Consider the following 26821-nt stretch of genomic DNA (forward strand, 5'->3'; position numbering starts at 1 on the left):
GAACTAGGGGTGGTGGAAGGGGAGGAGGGCGGGGGGTGGGAGTGAATGGGTGACGGGCACTGGGGGTTATTCTGTATGTTAGTAAATTGAACACCAATAAAAAATAAATTTAAAAAAATAAATAAATAAAATAAAATAAAAAGCAAAGGGAAAGGCAGCATGGATATAGAAGTCAACTGGTATAAAGCCTGTTTTGTTTACTCTTCCACTTTCCAGGTGTCTATAGAGCTGCTATTACATGCTAGACATCATAAAAAGTTTTCTGCCTCATGGTATGTATAGAAAACAATGAATCTCAAAATTGCTATGCTGTTGTAAATTCACCGATCTGCGCTGTAATTCATAATCACGGGCTGCCTCTCTACAGAAACATCTGGAATGAATTAAAAAGTTATATACAAGTGAATATAACTATTTAGCAATTCCAGGATAATTGACTTACAGCTGCCACTGTGCAGACACAGCCCAGGACTATTTGGACAAAAATAGAATAATGTGATAGTTATTTTAAGAGATCTTTGAGAAAAATCTTAGACACAGTGGCTAAAACTTTACATGTTAGCAAAAGTTACCACCATGGGGGGGGGGGTGTTACCTAAAAATGTTAGCTGTGACATGTGATTAATATAGTTAATCTCCCATACAAGGGCCATCATCTGGTCTGAATATCTCCTTTGGCAAATTTCTATGATAGACCTTTAATAAATCCATAGAACGGCCCAGGTACAAATCAGCTGATCCTTCAAATCAGCAGAACATCTTGTCCCAGTTCAGACCTCACCATCAGTAAAGCTGGTTGCGAAGAAATATTCACTGTTTTTTGAAGTGGTTTTTTTTTTTAAAGATTTTTAAAGATTTATTTATTCATGAGAAACAGAGAGACAGAGAGATAGAGACACAGGCAGAGGGAGAAGCAGGCTCCATGCAGGAAGCCTGACTTGAGACTCAATTCCAGGTCCAGGATCATGCCCTGGGCTGAACGCTGCGCTAAGCCATTCAGCTACCCAGGCTGCCCTGGAGTGATTTTTAAAACCCAAAATCAACATCTTAAAGAGTTCCTTGCACTGGCCAATGAAAACAATAAATATCTAGAGCTTGAAATTTAAAACATTTTAAAATAGAAATTTATAAAATATACCATACACCACTGTTTAATTGTTTAAAGAAAAAAAAACACAGGGAAAGGAATATTCTAATTGAAAAAGAGGGTAAAGGACTTTTCACATCAACATTCTAATTCAATTCTACTAAAACCTAGCAAACATTTTGGTCCTAGAATCGCCTATCAGTGGAGTAACCAATTTAATTCTCCCAACAATTATGTATTCACCTGTCATGATCCACACAAAGACAGAGATGTGTTCCTACACTCTGGGGAGGCAGCACAGCCCAGGACAGCCTCTGGGGTCCTTGCTGGGCTAAGCTCAAGTCCTAGCTACAGCTCATTATCTGGATGCCCCCATTAGGTCCATAAAATAGGGACAGAAATAGAATCTGAGTACACGGAGGAGTTTACAAGTCCCACGGAAGGGCTGTCCAGGGCACAGTCCACCCTCAGTAGAGGGAGCCATGGGGGTACAAGCATGGTTCACTTTGTTTCAAGTTCCTATCTGTGGAGATTTGTGGTTGAATTTGCTTTATGATGCAACCTACGTTTTCTTCTATTAATAAGTGAGTGGTCAATTTAGCCCATTGACAAATGTTCTTTGTTATCATGAGTTGTCAGCTTTTCTTAGACATTGTATTTTTACTGCTTCTTTTGTTTGTGCTTCCTCGTTGACTCTTGAGCTGTTTTCTTTGTTCAACATCTACGCCTCCTCTGAAATAATTTTTTTTTTGGAACTATATAAGTGATTTTTGCTTTTGCTATGTACTTTCTTTTGGGGGTTGTTTTTTATTTTTTGTGGTTGTTGCTTCAGGTTTTTATTTAAATTCCAATTAGTTAACATACAGTGTAATATTAGTTGCACATGTAGAACTTAGTGACTCAACACTTCCCTACATCCCCTGGTGCTCATCACAAGTGCCCTCCTTAATCCCCATTGCCCATTTCATCCACCGCCCCCCCACCACTCCCCTCCAGCAACCCTCAATTTGCTCTCTCTAGCTAAGAGTCTGCTTCCCGGTTTGCCTCTCTCTCTTTTCTTCCCCCTTATGTTCATCGGTTTCATTTCTTATCCTCTAAAAATTTTAAAGGTGTGTCTTTGTTTCAGTGGTTAATTTAATAACTACATAACTTACATAAATTACATAAATGCCTTCATGTAATATGCTTAATTCTATATTTTCTTAGAAAGTCCCTGTTCACTTGATGGGATGAGCACTGGGTGTTATTCTGTATGTTGGTAAATTGAACACCAATAAAAATTATTTTATTAAAAAAAAAAAAGGCCCTGTTGACTCCCTACCATAGGCAGTGATAAATTCATTTCTACCTCCTGTTGTACCCCTTTCTTCTCCTTCATCAACTAATTTCATTCCTCATATTCTTAACATTCACTTTTAAAGTTTAAACCAACTTTACCTCCTTTCTATGATTTATCAGCTTTTTAATAAAGTTTTATTGAATTAAAAAAATGTATCTATGTAGAAGGATGGATATTAACCAGACTTACTGTGGTGATCATTTCACTATATATACAAATACTGATTTATTACGTTTATTGAAACTTACTTTATTGCAATATTCACTTTGTTGAGATGGTCTAGAACCAAACCCACAATATCTCTTAGGTATGCCTATACTGGAATTAAAATTATTAAGAACCAAAGAAAAGGCAATTCTGAAATACAACAGTAAAGCAGGAGAATAGATACATGATTTTATTATTTTAAGTTTCAATAAGTTACCCAGGGCAATATACACGTTTAATGCAATCCCTATCAAAATACCATGGACTTTCTCAGAGAGTTAGAACAAATTATTTTAAGATTGGTGTGGAATCAGAAAAGACCCCGAATAGCCAGGGGAATTTTAAAAAAGAAAACCATATCTGGGGGCATCACAATGCCAGATTTCAGGTTGTACTACAAAGCTGTGGTCATCAAGACAGTGTGGTACTGGCACAAAAACAGACACATAGATCAGTGGAACAGAATAGAGAATCCAGAAGTGGACCCTGAACTTTATGGGCAACTAATATTCGATAAAGGAGGAAAGACTATCCATTGGAAGAAAGACAGTCTCTTCAATAAATGGTGCTGGGAAAATTGGACATCCACATGCAGAAGAATGAAACTAGACCACTCTCTTTCACCATACACAAAGATAAACTCAAAATGGATGAAAGATCTAAATGTGAGACAAGATTCCATCAAAATCCTAGAGAAGAACACAGGCAACACCCTTTTTGAACTCGGCCATAGTAACTTCTTGCAAGATACATCCACGAAGGCAAAAGAAACAAAAGCAAAAATGAACTATTGGGACTTCATCAAGATAAGAAGCTTTTGCACAGCAAAGGATACAGTCAAAAATTGAAATAAAAATTTTAAAAATGAAATATATACAAAAAAGTGCACAAAGCCTAAGTGTGAAGTTCAATAAATTTTACTGCACACTCACTCAAGTGTCCACACCCAGATCAAGATATAGAACAGGACCAGCTTGCCACAGCCTCCCTTTTACCACCTCCCACTATTACCTGCCCCTCAAAGATAACCTCTGCTCTGACCTCCATTTCCCTAGATTGGTTTTCCTGTTTTTAAATTCTATGTAAATGAAACTTACCCTAACTACTCCCTAGCGTCTGGCTTCTTTTGCTCAATGTTATATCTGTGAGATCAATCTGTATTATCACAGGTAGCAATAATTTACTCCTTTTCATTGGTGTAGAGTATTCCATTGTTCCATCATGTGACTTACTCATTGTATGCTGATGGACATGTGGCTTATTACCATTTTGGATTGTCATGAATAGTGATGCCATGAACCTACCTGTCCCTGCCTATCATGCACATATGAATGCATTTCTTTTAGGCATAGGAGTTGAATTTGTTAGATGAACAGGTATGAGAATATTGAGCTTCAGCAGACATTCCAAAAACATTTCCAAAGCTGTACTATTTTACATTTTCACCACCGTATAAAAGTTTCTATTGTTCCACTTCTTCACCCACACTTGGTACAATCCTTTTTCCTTAAAGTCATTCTGGTGTCTATATGTCATATCTCACTGTGGTTTTAATTTGTATTTCCTTAATGACCAATGATAGAGAATACCTTGTCTTACATTCATTGGCCACAATATTGCTCTGTAACCAAAGCTCAGCTCCAACCACACTGTCTTAGTTTTAGCCCCTCAAATATGTCATGTTTCCTACAACCACAGGGCCTTTGTACTACCATTCCCTTCGACCTGGAAGGTGATGCAGGGGCATGCGGGAGGCTGCCACGTGACCCTGGACATGGAGACTCGAGTGGTGCAGCACTCAGCCCAGGGACACCACGGGATGCTCGGGCCACCAGAAGCTGGAAGGAGCGAACAAGGAGCCTTGCCTAGTTCCCCGAGGCTGGGGAGGGAGAGCAGCCCTGCTCACACCTTAATTTCAGACTTCCAGCCTCCAGAATTGTGTCAAGCTGCCCAGTTTGTGATACTTCTACGGTTATCCAAGGAGATGAATACATGGTGGTGCTTCCTTCTGAGCACTCATCCTAGGCTCTAGTCGTGCTTTCACTGGTAATTTATCTTTTTAATAGTTTCACTTCCCCATTAGATTATCAGAGGTATAGGCCAAAAAAGCACTGGAGGTATCCCTGACTCCTCTTTTGATCTCTCACACCCCTCATCCAGACATCATCCAGCCTCCTGAGAAAATCTTACTTTCAAAATATCCAAAATATAACCACCTTTCACCACCTCCACCACTCTTGTCACAGCCAGAGCCAGTGCTATCTCTCATCCCGGATGCCAAGGTCACGCCCCAACAGGCCTCCCTGCCTCCATGCTGCTCCCCTAAGTCAACACAGGTCGGTCCTTCCTACCTATAAATCACAGCACAGCATTTCTGTGCCCAAAAACTTGCCAGGGCTCCCCCAACTAACTTAAGAACAAAAGCCAATGGCAAAGTCCGCCCAGTGTTCATTCTGGGCCTGCGCCTCCTTCCTTGCATGCTCATTGTGCCCCAGCCACACCAGCCTGCTGCTGCTCCTTGGTAGGGCCATGCATGCAGTCACCACAGGACCTTTGCTCAAGCCATTACCACTGCCGGGAGTGCTTCTCCCACAGCTACCTGACTCCCTGATGATCACCTTTAGGCCAACTCAGCCCCAGTACCACCTCTTCAATGAAGCCTGCCTTGTTTACCTTTAACAACAGCCTGCCCCCTCCCCAGAGCCAGCCCTCCTGACTCCCGCTGCCAACTCTAAGTTTGTTATGCTCTCTCTCCCTGCCACTCCCCTCTGACACTAGAGAAGTTCTACTTTATTACATTCCTTGCTTTTATGTGCCTCCCCCACTGGAATGGAAGCTTTCAGACGGCAAAGACGTCTGTCCGTCTGGTCTCTGAAGCATCCTGATCACCTAGACAGGGCCCAGGACACAGCACGTCCTCCCCAAACATTTGCTAAAATATAAGGACAATTTCTATTCTTGCTCTTTACTGTTTCCCCAGAACTAGAGGTAGGTTTGTGTTTATGGAATCAATGAATCGACCAACCAGCCAGTCAATCAAAGCATCTGCTCTGATCTCCTTTTTTTCTCTTCTCTTCTCCCTGTCTCTTCCTCCATCCCCTCCTCACACAGGCTTCTCCACCTGTGCCATCTGTCGTGACCACAGAAACCCTGGTGCAGGATGACTGGCATACCTGACTCCCACCTGTCCACGTCCAGGAGAGAGCCAGGCTGGCCTGTGCGTGGCTGGGCAGACCACCCAGAGGGCCCGTCCCCACAAGTCATTATCCGAGGAGGCACCATTCGGTTGTGCCAGCTGGATGGACGTGAGGTCCATGCCTGCGACTCCCGGGGCCCCTCAGGCTTCTCTGGGCCCGGCCAGGGGGGAGCCTGGAAGGTACTGGGGGATGCTCGGGCCAGCGGTCAGGGAGATGAGTCACAGGATGGGACGCTGGCCGAGGCCATAGGCTGGAGAACACACCGAACCTTCTCGTGGGTACCAGAGATAACAAAGAGCTAAAATACAGCCAGAAACCTTGAATTTGACTCTCAGCTTGGCACTTAGTAGCTGTGGGGTTGGGACAGGTCACAAAACCTCTGACTTCAATTTCCGTATCTCCAAAATAGAGTTTCCCTCTGAGTATATTGAAGATGAAATGAAATATTAATTTAATGAGATTTAATAAAAAAAATAGTCAAGAAAATTCCCATAGCAAGTAACAGAATCCGCATTTGAACCAGAAAGCCCTGTGGTTTCTTAATAATCTGTGGTTCACAGGCCAGGGAGCCCCAAAGGGCCCCTTCCTTTTGTTTCTCTGGTCTTCTACTCTTTGCCCTTTTCCTGCTCATGTGTTTACGGTGCAAGCTTCTGGAGAATAAGAACAGCGCATTACCATCATTCTGGTAAATTCTCCTTTTAAATTTTCCAAGAGACTCATGATTTAGAATATTTGGTCCTGTTATTCCCATAAAAATCCAAACATCCAAAATTCCAGCACTTTGGCATCCAAATGCTGTCTCCCAGACTGCTTCTTAAAGCCAGATAGAGCACAAAATCCCTTTATCGGAGCAAGCAGGACATTCCTTGGTTTGGAAGCAATCCCCACTGTGATTATTTCTGCCTCTGCAGCACTTAGCACATTTATAGCCCCCACTGAGGACCTGCAGAGCTACAGCAGGGTTTTGTGCAGCCAGAAACAGACCGGAGGCTGAGCACCCAGAGAAGCAGGAAGATCTGATGGAACAGACAGGCTGTGGGGTCAGAGGACTCTGGGTGCAGATGATTCCTCTGATAAATAGAAGCAGGGCAGGCTCGAGGTGACACCTGAGAAAACAGTGCTACCCCAGGCCGTCCCCACGATTGGGCAAGGTGGGGCACCAGGTGTTTCAAGGCCAAAGGAGACAGGGGGACAGATGATGGGATGTGCCGTTGCACATCAACCTGGACATCAGGATAAACCTGGTTGGATGTTTTATAACCAACTTCATGCCCTCCTAGGGGGTGCATGTGAATTCAGCCACAGGCATCGGCCATCTTCCAGGCTTACACCTCATTTCAGGTAAAAAGATTATCAGAACATTGGAACTGGATCCTAATATCGGCATCCAGGTGCTCCAGAGAATTGCATTAATGGAATGACTCAGAAGAGCTGTGGTTGATTTTAGTGGCACTGAGAAATGGCTTGGACAGATGCTCTTAGCTTAACCAGACATTTCCTCATGAGAGAGGTACCAGAGGCGAACTCCTCTCAGAGGTCAAACTCAAGTGAGACAAGACATGGGCCACAGAATGCCACGTGACGATGGGCAGGCGCCACAAAGACATCTGGAGGTGTTAACGCAATGCGCCAAGTGTTTTCTCGTGACCTCAAAATGTCAACTCTTTCTTCAAAACTCTGATCTGAGTACCAACTGTCTCACATTCCCGGCTCCAGGCAGGAATCGTGGTGGTATCCTGAGTTCCAGCCATGCTCTTCTGATCATGTCAGGTTCCTACTTAGCTCAGCTTTAGAATCTTAAGAATGAAATCAAAACCCGGCCCTCTGAAGTGGCAGGTGCTGCTCTAATTTGTTCAAGGATTTGCAGCAATGAAAGCATCTGATGTAATAATGGTGGGGGGCAGATAAATCACTCAGGGAGCCGTGTGGTCTTGAACTCCACCTTGCTTAGTTTACAAGCCATGGAAAAACCTCGGGGGGGGGGGGGTCTTCAGAAGAGTCTGCAAGGATAGGACAGCTGATGAGCTGCCACTGAATGACCCACCTGAGCACAGAGCCACCTCCTCAGACTGTCTAGAGGCAAATGAGGATCCGAGAGTGATTTTAAAGGACAGTGCTGAAATGTTGTCTTTGAGACTTAAAATGTTAATTTCTATTCTGCCTGTGGCAGCTCCTGGAGCAGAAGTCAGTGATTATTTCTAAATGAGATCACGTTGTCACAAGTGGGTCGGTGTTAAGAGGATCTTGACCATGCTGGAAAAACAATCACAGATGAGAGGATAAACCTTCGCTATCCTGATGAACTTGATCTCTTCCTTGAGTTCTTGGAAGATCGATCTTCCTTCAATATGAGAAATATGAACTTGGGTTTCTTCTCTAAGTTTATATCATTAAACCAACATTAGCAAAATTCCATTTGCAAAACAAAAGAGGTTATAAGTGGAGTTATAAGGTGCTTTTATTCTTCCAAAGTCTTCTGCTTAAAAATGAGGACAGGGGATCCCTGGGTGGCTCAGCAGTTTAGAGCCGCCTTCAGCCCAGGGCATGATCCTGGAGACCCAGGATCGAGTCCCTCATCGGGCTCCCTGCATGGAGCCGGCTTCTCTCTCTGCCTGTGTCTCTGTCTCTCTCTCTGTCTATCATGAATGAATAAATAAATAAAACCTTTTAAAAATGTTTTTAAAAATGAGGACAAAGAGTGCCATAGACTGACGGTGTGTCCCCTCAAAGTTTGTATGTTGAAACCAACCCCTAAGGTGATGGTGGTAGGTGATGGTGGTAGGAGTCAGGGTCTCAGGTAAGTGACTAGGTCATGAAGGTGAAGCCTTTGTGGGTGGGGTTAGAGCCCTTATAAGAGAGGCCCCCAGAGCCCCTAGATCCTTCCACCACACGAGGACACAGAAGGTGGTGAAGAAGATGGCCATCTATGAACCAGGAAGCCGGTCCTCTCCAGACACCCAGTCTGCTGGCATCTTGACCTCAGACTTCCCAGCCTCCAGAACCGGGAGAAATTCGTTTGTGTGGCTAACAAGCCCCTGGAGATGCAATGTTGTCCTAGTGGCTCAAAAGGACAAAGACAGAGAAAAGCGTTTCTGCTATATGGCAAATGGCAACTCAGGAAGAGCTCACAGTCTGCAAAATCTGCACTGTCAACACCGGATTCTGGTATTGTCATACCAGTGTAAACCAGTGTGAGATCACAATCAGAAAAGAGAGACAGGCGCGGTCTAATCGTTCCCATCACGCCCAGAACACTATCTGCTGACCCGGGGACAGTTTCATGGCATCGTTAGGGGCAACAAGACTGGGTTGAATGTAGCTTTGGATTCATGCCCTGCCTCTCCTGGGCATCTTAACCAAGTTATTCCACCCATTCATGTGTCTGTTTTCTATAAGATAGAGGTAATAATAAGAAGAGTATTTGTCGGGACGCCTGGGTGGCTCCCCGTTGAGCGTGTCGTGATCCCGCAGTCCTGAGATCGAGCCTGCTTCTCCCTCTGCCTCCCTGCCTCTCTCTCTGTGTCTCTCATGAATAAATATATAAAAATCTTAAATAATAATAATAATAGTACTCGTCTCCTGTCAGGGAACAAATGAAAATACTGGGCAGAAAGCATTTGGCACAGTGCTGACACCTCTCAGAGCCGAGTCCGCTCTTCCTATGCATCTGAGGAAAGGGGGGACCCAGGAACGCCCCGTCTTGGCTCTTCTGGGGACAGCACAGTCCCTGGCTTGTACCGGGCACTTCGCAGGGGTCAGAGAAACGAGTGGATTCTGATGGGCACACATAGGGCATTTGAAAACTTCTAAGGACCATTCTCTTCCCTGGTTTGGTAGATCCCCGTTCTGAGAAGGTGACTGTGCGGGGGGCGGGGGGGAGGGCTCAATTCTTGGATGAGATGAAGACACCAAGGCTCAGACGAGGGGGCACCGTGCCTAGAGCCGCTCAGTCGCCAGTGGTGAAAGCAGGATGAGCACCCGGCCCGGCCCGCATGCCCTGTGTGCCCCATGCACCCCGGGGGCACCAGGGCCAAGCCTGCAGACGCTGGGCCATCCCACTCACATCTGCAACTCCAGTGCACCAACGGTTCTCACACCTGGGTGTTTCTCCCGCATCTAATCCCATTAGCTCTGATACACCTACAAAATACTCCTAAGTGGGGAGAGAGGATATTTTTAAACTGCATTTCAAACTGTTATGAGTGGGAAGATGTATTTCAGAGCACCTGTGGCAGTGAAATCAGGCTTCGTGGGGCACTGATTCTGGAAGGCCACAATAGAGGCCCCGCCCACGTCATTATTTCCCTGTGGGGGCTGCACTGAAGCCCCTCACACAGCTGCAGGCAGCCCTCCACCCTCTGCAGTTAACACCACATCACCTGCTGCGGGGGGAGGCACCCCAGGGCTTGGGGCGGGGAGTGGAGGGACGGGCACTGGCCTGGACTTCCCTGTTAAAACAACTACTTCCTATTCTAAGAGCAGGTGCAGAGATTTTTCTTCTCAGAGGGTACTTGGAGAAATGATAAACCACCGAAGAAAAATAAATCCCCGTAAGGACAAGCCGCACTGAAGTGGTTTTCAATGACTCTCCTACTTCCTCTTGCCTGAAGTCAGGAGGGTGGGTCTGTCCCCACTTTCCAGCCCGGGATACCTGCCTTCTCCCTGGCCTGTGCCTCTCTTGGGGGAAGGATGAAGGAAAGATGATGAGGACCCTGCTCCCTGCCGGCTGACCGTCCACCAAGGGGACCTCCTGTGGGGCCCAGCAAAGGCAGGGCGGTGAATGCCCACCATCTATCCTCTGTGTGTGTCCTGTGTGCCAGGTGACATTCTGGGTTGGGAGGAAGGGGGTGGAGGAGAGTTCAAGCCCCTTCTAACCTGGGGCTTCTGCTCAAGGAGGGGCAGAGAACACCCAAGGGAACAAGCCACCGGCATTCGAGGAGGGACTGCGCCCCACAAGAATTAAGAGGGGCCAGTCACGCGGGGCCACCTAGGAGTTTCCAAGAGCCCCTGGAAGCTACCAGAGGCTAGAAGCAGAGAAGCGAAATGATCCAGTAAATGTTTTCAAATTATAAACCATCTAATTTCACTCCTCCACTGATCCTATGAGTTCTCAGCACTCCCTCTTGTCTGGTGAGGCAGGTGGGGCTCAGAGCCATAAGATAATAGTTCCAAGGTCCCAGAATCTGGATGTGTCAAGGCCAAGGTCTGAACTCCACATGCCTAGGGCCCCTGCACTATGAGCCCCCCCCCCCCCCCCCCCCCCCCCGCCCACGCTCCACCCATCTGCTCTGGGAATAGAATTTCCAATCAGAACAATACAACTCTCAGGCCCTATCCCCCAGCAACAAATTCAGGACTTCCAATTGCTTGACTGAAAGGTTAGATAAATGTGAACACGTCCTCTGTAACAGAGGATAACTTCATTTATAGAGAGGGCATTCAAGGTATTGGCTGACAGCTCCTCTAACTGATGCTCAAAACAGCTCCACACCCATTGGGCCTTGGCCCTGCTAGCCCTTGACTTCCATAGAAGCCTGGACCCCATCCAGGTTGCCACAGGCACTCATATTATTAATGGTCACTCTTGTGAAACTTGGAACTTCATCCTCTTGAAAATCATAGTGTTGAGTTATACACATCCAAATGTCTCTTATCAGCTGTTATTAAAAAACAATCATACTCATAAAGCAACTTTGGACTTCATTAACGTTAGTTCTGGAAACGTCTTGCCGGAGTTCTGGCCTGCAAAGTGGTGCCAGGTGAGCGGCTTGAGAGTCTGTGTGGTGCGGCCAAGTGTCAAGGGAGGAGGGAAGAGTTGCTGGGAGTCGGAGTCGGAGTCGGAGGGCCACTCAGACACCCCCGAGCCCCTGAGCTCCTGGGAAGGGGTCTCGTCCACCCTGGCCCGGTTCCCAGCACAGCGGCTGCCCACAGCATGTTCACAGGGATGGTGGGGGCATGAGGTGTTGGTGACATCGCTCAGAAGGTGTCCGCCTGATGGCCCCATGTCTCAGGGATGCAGGGCATCTTCTTCCCTGGAGCTGGATGAGACGGTGCATGTGCAGAAGGGGTTTGGAAAACACACCCACAGTCATGGAGCAGCCGGGGAAAGACGGCTAAGATACTAGAGACCCATACAGGACAGCACATGACCAAATGCTGAACAAGGAAGGAATGGAATGGCACCAGCTGGAGCTGGAGCCAGAGGGAAAGGACCCCGTGGATGGACTGGTAGGATAACGCCCCCTCCCCAACAGAGAGGCCAAGGTGCTAATCCTGGGGCCCGAATGCTGGAGGCTCTCTGATAAAGGAAAATGAAGTTTGCAGTTGCGATTAAGGTCACTTGAGGTGGGAGATGATCCTGGAGCATCCACGAGAATCCAGTGTCATCTCAAGCCTCCTTAAAAGTGGAAGAGGGAAGCAGGAGGAGGACCCAGAGGCTTGGAAAGAGGAAGGGACCACGCAAAAGGAACACAGGCACCTCTGGAGGCTGGAAAAGGCGAAGAAATGGATCCTTCCCTCCAGGTCCAGATGGAACGCGGCCCTGCCCACACGTTGATTTAGCCCAGTGGGGCTCTCGTGCTCCAGAACTGGGAGAGAATGGGTTTGTGTGGCCTAAGTGGCTGCATTTATGATAAGTTGTTAGAGCAGCACGAGGAATCGACCACCGGGGATGCTGCAGGACTTATGATGCCTGGCAAGGTGGAGGCCAAGAGGTTGCCCAGGCAGGGGGACCTGCCTGAGAAAAGGCAAGAAGAACCACATGGTGTATAAAATGTGCAAGGAGGAGCTCATGTTCCTGGAGCAGGACCCCGACAGTAGCGAGGACAAAGGTCACAGGACCCTTGAGTTAGAGAAGCAGGCCAGACATGAGGTGCTGAGCCTCGGAGAGGCACACAGGGTTTGCCCTGGGGGGAGCCATAGAACAGCCTGGAAGAGGTTTGTGTGGTGGTGAGAAGCAGTGGTGGGGTGGGAGGAGAGGACAAATGCCTCTGGCTGCCGATGCCTGCTGGAGTTGCCGATGCCGGCCTCCCCGTGCCTGTGCAGACAGATCACAGGAAGGGGAAGCGCTCAAGAGGTGGAGGAGGGCCCACGCAGGTCCGGGTACTAGCAGCATCCTTTGTACTGAGGGCTCCTTGTAGAAGACACATATCCTGAGTCTCATCTCAAGGCTCTCCCTCTAAGATGAGCATCTGAGGCAATGCCCTTCCTGCTGGGAGAAGTGGAGCTAATGCATTTGGAATGCCATGCGGGGTATCCAACCCAAGCCCAGCGAACCGCCGGCTGCGTCTCCTGCCAGAGCAGCTAGCAATGCAACCAGAATCCTTTTGCACCACCAGTACCTGGATGTTGAGTCTCCCTCGATGCGCGCCCAGGCCGTAGCGCTTCGAAGTAGATGCATGAAGCTGGAAGTCTGTGATTTTCAGGGTCTCCAGACCGAGAGGTGGGCAACCTAGAAAGGACAATGCTTGTTAAAAACAAAGACAGATGTTAAAAGGCAACTTTCCAGTTTTCTCCATCTGGCCCCCCAGCTTCCCATTTGCCCCTGAGCCCCCAGCCACCAGCACGGCCCACCCCCTGGCAGGTCCAGTGCTTCCAGACAGAGGCCATTGTCAACTCAACCATGAGTATGTCAACTGCCTTTCTCATGGGCATTTCCTCTCAGGCCGTTTGTGCTCTGCTATCCCTTATCTCTGTTGCCGTCCATGCTACTGTCTGAGGCTGTTTCCAATTAAGGATCCTTCCACGGTGTGACTCAGCCAGGGAACACTATTGGTTAGAAATTTTGAAGTGATCCCGTGGTTGAACTCTGCAAATTAATCAGAACTTGTTGATTTTGATTCAGCAACTCTGGCCTTTGTGTTGTGCATGCTAATGAGCAAGGCAATATAAATAGAAAAAAAAAATCTATTGTTTTCCATTCTTGGCAAAACTGGTAGTTTTGAGAACAGCTACCAGACACAGTTTAGTCCAAGCTGCCCCTGGAATAAGACACTGGAGCTTGGGCAGGCCCCTGGTGATCCTCCCTGTCCAGACCAGCATCCTGTGGGTACGGGCTTTGACAGCAGCTCCAGGGCTAGCTCCCAGGCCTCCTGACCCCCGGGCTGCTCTTCTCACCGCCCACTCTGTCTTGGAGCTAGAAGTCTCCAAGAGACGAAATCTGCTTCCTCAAATCTGACCCTGGAGAAAGAAAACAAAAACTCTGGAGGAGAAGTAAAATCTATTTCTACTGGAAGTGTGAAAAATCTCTTAAGTAAGAGGCACATTTTAAAAGCTGTGTGGGAAGAAAAAATAAATAAAATCAATAAAATAAAAGCTGTGTGGCTCACTGCTGAGATGGGTGTGCCTCCAGGGACCCCAGGACACCTGAGGATGTGGGGTTATCTGTCCATCCATGACAAACCCCTGCAGGGAAGAAGCCCCTCTGGTCTCAGGATGCTGGCGGAGCCAGACCAGGGGCTGGGCGGGCAGCTGGGTAAGAAAGTCTGCCCGCAGGTGGGGGGCAGGGATGCCATCAGAGTGGTTCAGCCCTGCCAGGTGCCGAGACACCATCTAGTCCTCCCCTTGGGTCCTCAAAGAGGAAGCTGAAGCCCCGAGACTAGAGGTGAGCCTTTCAAGGCATCCCTGCCAGCAGCCAAGCTGGACCTCAGATCCCGGGCTCCAGACTCAGCTCCAGGCTTTCAAACACTGCCACGCGGCTTTCCTGGCCCTGCCCACACCTGCCACGCGGCTGCCTGGGCTGGTACTTATGCATCAGACATCTGTGCTGGATGGGGGTGGGGGGAGGTACTGGTGCCCAGTGTTGTGGGGAGCACTAAGAGTGGGGTACGGTGCCACTGCCACCCACCTGATGCTGCAGGGGAACCCAGCAGGCTTCAGCTGGCACCGTGAACAACGGTGTTCCAGCTGGATTCCTCCAGAGGGGGCTGTGCCTCAAGTGGGGGGCCATGTGAGCAGGAACCATGCAGTGAATGGGGGTGGAGGGCGTGTAGCCAGTGGGGACCAGAGAATGAATGGGGAGGGCAGGGCATGCGGCCCGTGGGGATCCACACAGCAAGCATCCCTAACCACCCAAGGCTGACCCCACAGAGGCTAATCTCATTGTCATAACCCCCTTCCCCCACTAGGATTTGCCCTGGGCACTTTCCAGGCCTGGAGGGCACAGGGGTCTGACCCACCCAGGTGGCATTTCCTCGGTCCCGATGTTGAACGAGTAATTCTCCATCACGCCCCCCGAACACTGACCAAGTGTCTGACGACTGAGCAAAGGTATTTCTCACACACTTACTCAGAAATCCACGCTGCCTGCCTCCACCAGCCACGCCTAGTCGTGGAACCTGCTCACGCTCACAGGCGGCAGCCACACCTGCCCCTCCGCAGCCCAGGCCTGCGCCCAGCCGGGAGAGAGCAGGAGCCCGAGCCCCCACGCCGTCCCACCGTGGCCTCCGGATAGCAGCACCGCCTCTCCATGCCGCTCCTCCCTGGGCCACATCCCTCCAGCCTCTCACTCCCCAGTGGTCACTGGCATGCACCTGAGGCCCTGCTCCAGACGCAGGGCAAGGACGGAGGGTCAAGATCACTTCCTGTCCCCTCTGGGAGGTGAGACTCCAGAAGGTCCTCCACACCCTGTCATTCAGCCCTTGTCCTGAGCCTGGGGCCTGGAGACTCCCTCAGCTGGAGATGCCGCCCACTGTCCCCAGCATCCCACCCCCCCATGCTCCTTATCACCTCGTCCCAGCCCACCCTGCTCAAGGCACATCAGCATCCTCAGACAGCCCGCACCTCCACAGCCCTGACGCCAAACGGGCTGGTCAGCCCTTCTGCTGGGAATGGCCTCTGCACCTTGATTCCGCCAGGTACGCCAGCTTTGGTTTCAGACCCTGACGGGGAACAGCACACTGGTCTGTCCCTCCACATCCCGGCTCTCCGTTCAGAAGCCTGATATCCCCACGTGAGCGAGCATCAGAAATACAAAAAGGTCTTGCTACCATTTCAGGGAAACTCTTTCAAAGTTATATCAGACGTATTCCTCCCTCTGTTTTTTTTTTTTTTTTTTTTTTTTTTTTACAGATTTTATTTATTTAGGAGAGAGAACCACACTCACAGTAGGTGGAAGGGACAGAGAGGCAGAAGCAGGGAGCCCGACGGGGGGCTCAGTCCCAGAACCCCCGGGATCATGATCTGAGCTGAAGGCAGACACTTAACTGACTGAGCCCCCCAGGGACCCCACCCCCTCGTCCCTCCTTAGCAGAAAACACAGCAGGTGGTGAATTCCAGGTACTTGATCGAGCTAACACCTTCTATTACTCATTTAGATTCAGACAGACAAACTGACAGGTGAATGGCACAAATTTTTTACGAGTTAAATAAGGAACAATAACTGCTATCCAAAGCATTTCTTCCAGGAAAAGAGAACATCTCATTTGCACATGAATATCTTAATTCGAAAAGAAACTACCTGAATACAATTGCATACTCATCAAAATCACTCTTATATTGGTAAGTCGAAGCTGCACCACATGTCTCCCCAGGATACACAAGGGGTGGAAAGAAAGTGCCCCTAGGTGGGGTGTTTATTGATTACACATCTGATCTCAACCCAAGAGCTCAATGCCTGCCCCCTTGAGGGGCACAATCGTCGTGTACAGGAAGCAAGTGTGGAGTCCCACAGAGCCAGCACCACATCCAATGACAAATGTCCACTCTTACCCATTCTAGAGATGATGTGACCACATAAGCCAGAAGAGCCACTGCTTCGGTCCACAGCACAGCTGATGACGTCTTTGGTGGGGAGCCCAGATAAACACACACGCTCAGCCTGCACACAAACGCAGTCTTCCCTGAATCCTAATAAGGATTTTTTTTTCCCCTTATCAGAAGACACTATCTTCAGAGAATGTGGTTTTGTTTGGGAGCCTTCTCTGTCAGCCATGCCATTAATAGAAACACTAGGGACATCCACCCTGAGATAGGCTACAGCCTATCTGACTCACTGGAGGTTAGGGAGGCATCTCTGGTTGTTAGAAACCAGCAGAGGTTAACTTAAGCAGGAATGGGGGTCATTGGAGGAACAGCAGAAAGCTCCCAGAAGGGACCAGGGCAGGGACACGGGACACACACAGCGGGGAGCCCCAAGAGCCCTCATCACCCAGGCAGCAGAAACCACGGACCACGTGCTCCCAGAGGACTGGATGGATCCCCACGGCACCTCCAGCCACACCACACCTCCCGAGGGTCTGCACAAACTTCACACGGCTCGTCCCAGAGAGGGCCTGGCTCACCGCATCACCAGTCTGCCCACTGAAGTCAGGTCCCGACAGCAGGGGACAGACGTCTGGAGCTGCCTGTGCAGCCCTGCAAGGTTGGGGTGGGAGGTCCCACCCTGCGCAGCCCTGTGCCCTGTGATGCGATGGGTTCTCCAGCCGCCTGCCCTCACTGTCCAGCCCCACGTCCACCTCCTCCCCTGACTTTGCATTCTGCACTCTGGTTTTCTGTCCCCAGGCTAAGCGACTCTCCTCATTTGGTGGCTTCGTCTCAGGCTCCCTGAGTCTGCTGCCTCTTGGCTACTCCTGCCCCGGTGGTTTCCATAACATGACCGTCTTCTTCCACTCAGGCTGCTGTAACAAAACCCCATGGACAGGTGGCTTATAAACAGAAGTTTATGGCTCACATGTCTGGAGGCTAGAAAGCCCAAGAGGAAGGCCCCAGAGCAGCTGCCCTCTGCTGAGGGCCCCCTGCCTGGCTCACAGCCCCCCCTTTTCACCGAAGCAGCACCTGGTGCCTCTTAGAAGGGCCCTAATCCTGCTCGTGAGGGCTCCGCCCTCAGGACATAAGCACGTCCCTAAGCCCCCCACCTCCCCACCTCCTCACACCATCACCTTAGGGCCTGGGATTTCAACACAGGAATTCCGGGGGTGGGTGACCCAGACTTTCAGGCCACAGCAATGATATTTCCCTGTTTCTCCCCTTTTCCCCCTCCTGGTTTGTGGGGCCTTTTCTTCCCCTGCAGCTCAAGGCTGTAACCCTCTGACTCCTGGAGAGTCTTCCCTCCCTTCCCCCTGAACAATCCATGTGGGCGCCAACAGCTGCATCCACGCAATCACGGGCACCGTCTACACCAGCAGGGGTCAAGTCACATATTTGAGGTTTCAACTCAGGACCCCTCCTGTGAGTGCATCTGGAGACCAGACTCTTCTACAGTGTTCCACATGAGGCCTGCTTGGCTGCAGCAGCCCTGGTGGCTTCAGTCTGCTGTGGACGTGAATATCACCCCTGACACGTCCCGACTGTCAGCCCACTGCTGAAGAAGCTCTCCAAGACTGTCGTGACTTTCTCCTCTTCCTCCTCGGCATGCTGTCCCCGCACGGTCAGATGGCAGGAGCCCCGGGAGGGGTCATGGAGACGCAGCACTAGTGCAGGCTGCCCCCGTGAAACTCCCCTCTGTTCCACCGCCACTGGGCTTTGTCCTTGGAGGACCTTCATCCTTTCCTGCCACCACAAGTCTGTTTCACATGGGCTTTCCCTCAAGTCCCATAACCATCAAAGCAACTTAGCACAACACACACTTACCGCATCCCCGCCTGCAGGGCCCTGGGCACCAGATGCCCGATCGGCTCGGCTCAGACTGACGTGCTAGACCAGCTGGGAGTTCCCTGCCTTCCCAGAATCTCATTCAAAACTTTTTTTTAGGGGCACCTGGATGGCTCAGTGATTGAGCATCTACCTTTGGCTCGGGTCGTGACCCTGGGATGCTGGGATTGAATCCCACATCGGACTCCTTGTAGGGAGCCTGCTTCTCCCTCTACCTATGTCTCTGCCTCTCTCTCACTCTCTCTCTCTCTCTGTTTCTCATGAATAAATAAAATCTTTAAAAAAATTTTTAATTAATAAACTGTTTCAACATAAAGTAGTTTAGCACAAAATCTCTATCCCACATGCCTTTATGTAAGGATCGACAAGGCAACAATGCCAGGTCAAAGCCACGTTATTCTGCACAGAAAGTTCCTAGGCCTGTCTTATGCAGGAATCTCCACATATAGAAAAATGCAGGGTTTTCCTATCCTGAAGGATAGGGAAATGAAGGACAGGACAAATATATTTTGATTTAGAGATTCTAAATTAATTCAAAATAGAGTCCTGCAATGTCCATATTAAATACTTAACTCTGATGAATTCCAATATATTTCCACCTGATTCATTTTTCCCCTCTTCTTTTTACCCTGGGAACATCAATCTCAAGGCTTTTGGTGGATCTACTCAGTGTCCACAATGAGCAAAATGAGCTGTCCTGCCACCTTGGGTTCACTCACAAAGAGGAACAGTATTGCACTGGAAAGAAAATTGCAGAAGAAAAAAAAAAAGAAAGAAAAGAAAATTGCAGAGGACAATTAAGAAAGCACTGCCAAGTGCACTCAGCCACTCAGGAGAAAGGTGCGGGTAGGAAATGGAAAATGTACAGAATGGTCTGGAAGGCTGGGGTCCACCCGGGCGAGGAGTGAGCCACGTGCTGCTGCAGCACCGAAACCACCTCGGGTCCCCTAGTCTGCAGAGGCCTACAGGGGTCACGGAGTCCATTCCTCCTTCCAGCTGCACTCTGAACCATCAAAGACTAAAGAGTAAAATAAAGAAAAAGAGCAGGAAATGGCAGGTTGACCACATCTGGCCACCAGGCCCCACGACCTCAGGCCAAAGCTCAAAGCTGGCTCCCACTCCTCGAGGTGACATCTGCAAAGCTTTGGTGACTCAGCTGGTCCCTGGTTTTGGACACAACAGGGGACTACTGCTAACATTATAACCCCAGGGGCAGAAAGGAGCCAAACAAAATCTGCAGAATGAATTAGCCTCCGCACCTTTAAAACCAGAACTCTCGGACTACTGGAGATTATCAAGACAGAGATAATCAGACCAACGGGTGACTTCGCAAAAACAAATTAGAATCTAGAATCCACTATCAGTCAACAGCCCACGTAACTAAGGGCATTTTCAGAGATATAATACTTAGAAAATTTACCCCCTGCCACCAGATTCGCTGAAAGCACTTCTGGAATAATGTGCCAGAAACACGGAGAGGCACAGACGTGCACACAGCAGATGGGAGAGCGGAGTACTCCATGTAGTCGTTCCCCCTAAAAGAAGCCCAGAGGACTCTCCAACCAAAGCACTCCAGCAATGCAAAGTGAGAACAAGAAGTGAGAATTCCTTTGGTTTTATTTTTTTTTCTTTATTTAAATTCAATTTGCCAAGATATAGTATAACACCCAATACTCATCTCAACACGTGCCCTCCTTAGTGCCCATCACCCAGTTACTCCAGCCCTTCACCCACCTCCCCTTCCACAACCCTTTGCTTGTTTCCCAGAGTTAGGGATCTCTCATGGTTTGTCTTCCTCTCTAATTTTTCCCACTCAGTTTCCCTCCTTTCCCTTATGGTCCCTTTCACTACTTATATTCCACTTGTGAGTGGGACCATATGATTGCCTTTCTCCAGTTGACTTATTTCACTCGGCATAATATCCCTCAGATGTAAATGATAGGTATCCATCCTTTCTGATGGCTGAGTAATATTCCACTGTGTATATATACACCACATCTTCCTTATCCATTCATCTGTCAAAGGACACTGTGCCTCCTTCCACAGTCTGGCTATTGTGTACATTGCTGCTGTGAACATTGGGGCGCAGGTGTCCCGTTGTTTCACTGCATCTGTATCTTTGGGGTAAATACCCAGTAGTGCAATTGCTGGTTGTAACACAGCTCTATTTTCAACTTCTTAAGGAACCTCCACAATGTTTTCCAGAATGGCTGTACCGGCTTGCATTCCCACCAACAGTGTAAGAGAGTTCCCCTTTCTCCACATCCTCACCAACATTTGTTGTTTTAAATTCTCAGAGAAACATCTTACCCTGACCAAAGAGCTGTCAAGCATGACGCCACCTCCATGGAGGGCTTGTCTGCATCCTTCAGAATGCTTCACTGAGGGGACAGGAGCGCTGCCCAGTGAGCAAGTAAAATGGAGAAGAAACAATTGCTTTGAAGCTCAATTCAAATGCCCACAATTGGAAAGTAAAAAGGCCAGAAGCTGAAACTGTAATGTGCTTATATTACAACCAAGACTGTAATGTCAATTGAGGTGATCACTGCAGGCTTACAGAGTGTGGGGAATCCACGGGGAAGCTCAATCCCCCACCCTCCTGGTTCAGCCCCGGCCAGGCTGCCCCGAAGCCGCTGGACAGTGACTCTGTAGAGACCCCACAGCAGTCACAGCTCTCCCTTCCCTGCAGCACGGTTCCCGTTCCTCCTACAAAACAAACCAATAAGAAAATCCTTTCTCATCAAATCAAGTTGTTGCTTCTAAAAGGAAAAAGATTAATCCTCAGAAGCACGTGGGGGAGGAGAACATGAAAATGAGTGTGAAAAAGAGACTTCAGGAAGATATTAGAGACGAGAGATGTGTCATAACCGGGAGGAAAGAGGGTGACAGTCATCAAAGGTGACTCCACGTCACTCCCAAGGGCAGTGCAGCTCTGTGAGAAGGCCCTGTGCTGAGCAGCTCCATCCACCAGGCTTGGGCCTGTTCTGAAGGAGGGTGGGCGGAGGCCTGCCTCCCTCCTCTGACCAGCACACATGCACACCTGCACACTTTATTCAATCTGTCCTGTGCTTCTTACAGGACGAGGTCAGAATGGAGGGTGTAAGCTAGGATTCCGGGTCTGGAGCACCAATCCCAACATCCCACCCCCAAACCCCAATCCGCCTAGGGGAGCCTGTCATGACAGACAAGTCAGGAAAATTATTTTTTTTTTTAACAATTTTTTTTTAATTTTTTATGATAGTCACGCAGAGAGAGAGAGAGAGAGAGGCAGAGACACAGGCAGAGGGAGAAGCAGGCTCCATGCACTGGGAGCCTGACGTGGGATTCGATCCCGGGTCTCCAGGATCGCGCCCTGGGCCAAAGGCAGGCGCCAAACCACTGCGCCACCCAGGGATCCCAGGAAAATTATTTTAAAAGACTAATGATTTGGGGAGCGAAGGGGCTAACATACAGGCAACTACCATGAGCTTGACGCTCTGAGGACATGCTGTGATGTCATCTCCCTAAGGACTGTGAGAGAAGGGCGTCGCCATCCCCATCCTACACGTACACAAACTGACTTACACAGAGTTAAACGGCTAAGCGCCCAGGTCAAAGTCTGAAGATCAAGTATGCCCTAAGAGCCCAGGCACGCTTGTTAGGCCACCTGTTTGTCTTGAAAATGCAGGAGCATAAGGTAGGTGCCAGTTTCATGGTGGTGTTTGGGGTCACACCAGAGAAAGGCAGTGCAGTGGGACAGGGGAGCTCAGAGTCCCAGACCACGAGGCCTGCGGTGATCGTCAGCTGGAAGCAGAGCAAAGAGTTCCCCAAGACCTCAAGAGGGCTGCCAGGAATAAATGCACTGTCGCCATAAATCAGATAGCTGTGACTTGCGACATTCCATCTTTCACCTTTCTGAACCTGATGCTCCCTTTGATGGATGCGAGCGTGGAAGCGGTGTCCTGCCGCCCTGGAGGACGTTTCTGCAGTGGCTCTCTGTGGGTCTCAGACACGCCTGGCTTCCCAGAGGGGCATGCCCCCCTCGGGGTCTTGGGGAAAGGAGTTAATCTCACTTATTCAGCCACCCTTGGAAAGCACCACCTTCACTGCAGGACCCCCTCCCATGGTGCTCTCAGCCTCACCCAATATCAGAATCTGCTGGGGCTGCCCAGAGTCCTCCACAGAGACTCTGATGGACAGGACTGCAGAGGGGCCCTGGTTTCTAAAGCTCACAGGGATCTTCTGAGACCCTCAGAATCTGGCTGGTGTCTTCCCTGAAAGATACACAGGCTCAGAGCTCCCTTGTGCAGGCTCTGTGTAGCAGGGACAGGAAACCCTCAGGGAGCAGCATCTGTAGGCTGAAGCCTCATGCCCACATCATGCCCAGAGCACCTACATCGCAGAAGCCCTGACCTCTGATCATCGGTGGCTCCTCACTTGAAAAGCCTCAAGACTTCCTCCCCGACCCCCATCCATCTCATCCTACTCACCCCTGGCTAACAAAGCGACAAAGCATACTGTTCACATCACAGGGCAGTAACTATGAGTTTCCATCACTGAATCCCCAAAGCCCAATCAATATTTCCCGAGTAAATGAAAAAATGTGTATGATGATCCAACAAAACTGACAATCATTAGCCTGCACCACCGTGGAAAACTGTTTTATTCTTTACATATTGCTTATAAGGCCAAAAAAAGAAGGAATTATTGTTTCAAAAATAGCATTTCTCAAACCTCAACCACCTGCTTATTTTCTTCATGAATTTTTCCATATCCAAGTACCACCTGCACTATTACCTCATATTTTTATTTAAATCAAGAATTTTAATGGAAATAAGTCAGTGCAAAAGGAAGCCTTTTTCTAGAAGACAACATAGGAAAATGTCCTCATGATCTTTCAGTAAGTGAAAAAAATTAAACATGCAACAAAAAGCACTAAAGGAAAATACTGATGATTGGTCTATATTAAACTTAAGAACATCTGTTATTCAAAAGACAGCACTACTAGAGAGCAAAAGTAAGCCAGGGAGTGCAAGAAGTGTATTGCTTGGCATACATCTGACAAAGGACTCATATCCACAGTATTTTTAAGAAAGGCAAACATACAAATAAACCCTCCTATAAATCAAAAAGAAAAACGATAAGCAAAAGATCTGAGCAGGCATTCACAAAAGGAGATATTCTGATGGCGAATGAGCATTAGTCATTTGTCCTCAGGAAAATGCTAATGAAGACCACAATGAGATGCTAGTACACACACACCAATATGAATACAATTAAAAAGACACAAAGCAAATGTTGGCAAGGAGGTGAAGCACCAATAGGTGAAGCACCAATACTGGTAGAGAAGTGTAAATGGGTACGAGGGATCTGGAAAACTCTAGGAGAATTTACTAAAGCTATAAATATTCATGCCCTAGGACCCAGCATTTCTACCTAGGTGCAAATACCCAACAGAAACACACTCACGTATACACCAAAAGGCTTATATGCAGGAATAATCTGCATAGTGCAGATTATAATTAGCACTATTTGTGGTAGCCGAAAATGAAAAACAACCCAAATGTCCATTAACATGAGAATGAAAAAATAAATGTGGTATAGCCATGTCATAAAATACATGAACCACAACTATATACAACAACATAGAGGAAACTTATAAACATAATATTAAGTGACAGCAATCAGACACAGTGTATGATTCAATGAATATTAAGTTCAAAAATAGGCAAAAGTAATCTCTGATGGTGTTTATCTTTGAAAAGGAGCAGGGCTTGTGACTAATGAGTGGGAGGGAGGCCTCATTGGCTCTGGTCACCTATTTCTGATCTACATGATAGTTAAAATAGTGCATTTACATAACATGTGAGTGGTGTATAGGACAATCCAATGTGTTGTGCTCTTAAGACTTCTAGACTGTTCTGTATGGGTGTTATACTTCAATAATAATAATAATAAAAAGACTTTGCTTTCCTTGACTATTACATCATACTGATACCAACTAAGTCTATGTGTCCAATTCAGAAAGAGGAAAAGAGAATTCTGCTATGTGAAAAAAGCTAATCTCGAAAGTTATATACCATATGGCTTACTTCATCTAAAATTCTTGAAAACACAAAATTATAGAGATGGAAAGTAGCTTAGAGGTTGCTAGGAGTTAGAGACTACAGGAGGGAGTATGTGGCTAGAAGGGATGTCACAAGGAAGCCCCACAGTGAAGGGACAGCTCTGTATCTCTCGGTAATGGTATTCCCATGAAATAGCACACGTGATACAAGTGCACAGGACTAATGCACATACAAACACACACATGTATAATGGGTGGGACCTTAATATACTCTGAAAATTTTGCTCTTGTACCACAGTTAATACAGAATGTCAGCACTGGAGGAGGCAAAACGAAGGGTACATGGGACCCATTTGTTTGCAACTTCCTGTGGATCTATAATTATTTCAAAATAAGAGATTTTTTTAAGATCCCTTAAAAAAAAACTCTCTCACAATGTGTTCCAGGTTATTTAACATAGCTCATAAAATCACCAGTTGTACAGAAATATCACAGACTTTGGGGAATTCCAGTTTAAACTTTTGCAACATCTCCCAAACACATCCTAAAAACCTACAGAGACTCTCAAAAGGAAAGATTCCCAACAATGCTTCAATCTAGTGCCAGATGTGCAAAAATATTCACCACCAATGAGTCAGATGGAGAGAGTTGAGGAAAAAATGGAGATGATCAGAGAAGGGACAGAAAATCCTTCATCCATCTTGCATGCCTCCATTTTGAAGTCTCCGGACTATAGCTACTAGAAAATTGAAAATTGGACACCATCTCTAAAGCTCAGACCCCGCTTTCTGAGGTGGCCAGGTGCTCACCTCTCCTCCCCAACCCCCATCAACTTTCACAACCGTTTGGATCAGAAAGTCTTAGAAAATAACTGGACAGGAAGGAGGGACAATTGTCACACAGGATGACACTATGGAGGACAAGAACACTGATGATAGCAAAGGGAGCTAATTACAGTTCCCCCATGTATCCCATCAGAAAAGAGTATCCAAGAACTGCAGGCAGCAAAGAAATCAGCATCACAGGGAAGCAAAAATACGTAGAAGATAAAGAGCTGCTTGAAACTGAACACTGGACTGGTCATTTGCATGCTGACCTGGTCAACATCTGCAGATCTGAGAAAGTGCTGTAACTGCCCCCCAGTGGAGGAGATCTGGCTGTATTTTGCTTCCTTGAAAGATGAGTAAAGAACACTGATATGAAATCACTGAAGGACAAAATTCCACAAAAAAGAACATGAGATGTATCACTGTAAAGACTCCAAGAAATAATGTGCTTTTGAAAGTGATGTCATGTAATAACTAGGAAAATATTTTTCCTAGAAGTTGTTCATCCTAAGTATAGAAAAAATATTTAAGATAAGGCCTGGGGCTCTGGGTGATTCAGTTGGTTAGGTATCCAACTCTTGATTTCAGCTCAAGTCATGGTCTCAGAGTCATAGAATTAGGCACCTGTGTCAGGCTCCACACTCAGTAGGGATTGCTTGAGATTATCTACCTCTCCCTCTTCCCCTCTCCACCATGTTCACACAGTCTCCCTCTCTCTCTCTCTCTCTCTCTCAAATAAATAAATCTTAAAAAAAAATAAGGCCAAATATTAAGATAACTATATATCCAAAGGCAGAATTAAAACCTATGGAAAGATCCATTATTTTTAACCTGGAATCTTTGCCAATGAAGTAAAGAAAAATAAGTAAAAAGTATAAGAAATGGAAAGAAAAAACAAAATTGCCATTATTTAGCATATATTATGATTTTGTACACAAATCCAAGTAAATATATAAAAATTGTTTTTAATAAGAGTTTAGCAATGTTGCTAGATATAAATCAGCATAGAAAAATCAACTGTCCTCCTGTATACTAGCAATAGTTATAAAACTGAAATTAAAAGCATCACAAAATAGCAAATATCTAATAGAATAAATCTATTAAAGATGGGCAAGATCCATTTATTGGGAGATATTTTAAAAGACTTAACAAGTGGGGAAATATACCATGTTCATGGATTAGAAGACAATGTTGTAAATATGTTAATTCTCCTCAAATTGATTTATGGAATCTATGCAACTGTCATCAAAATTCCAAAAGTTTTCAGAAAGGTATTTGAAGAACCTGGCTGTATGGCATAAATACATGTGTAGACACACACACACACACACACACACACACACGTGCATATAATGTCAACAACAGCCACAACTTTTTAAGAATTAGGTCCTGCTCTACTGGATATCATGATTTGTTATAATGCTATAGTAGTTAAGAGAGTAAGCGGGTACCTGAGGGGCTCAATCAGTTAAGCATCTGCATTCCACTCAGGTCAGGATCCCAGGGTCCTGGGATCAAGCCCCAAATTGA

At 47.4% G+C, this 26821-nt stretch overlaps 1 protein-coding gene across 1 annotated transcript in view; it reads right to left on the minus strand.

The window, feature by feature from the left end:
• The window catches only part of CPXM2 (carboxypeptidase X, M14 family member 2), a 129535-nt gene that overhangs the window by 83415 nt on the left and 19299 nt on the right, over positions 1-26821 (minus strand). Inside the window, exon 3 of the mRNA XM_038579021.1 lies at positions 13171-13280. Coding sequence (XP_038434949.1) covers positions 13171-13280 — 110 coding nt within the window. The remainder of the gene's footprint in view (positions 1-13170; positions 13281-26821) is intronic.

Source organism: Canis lupus, chromosome 28 (genome assembly GCF_011100685.1).
Source record: "Canis lupus familiaris isolate Mischka breed German Shepherd chromosome 28, alternate assembly UU_Cfam_GSD_1.0, whole genome shotgun sequence".
NCBI lineage: Eukaryota > Metazoa > Chordata > Mammalia > Carnivora > Canidae > Canis > Canis lupus.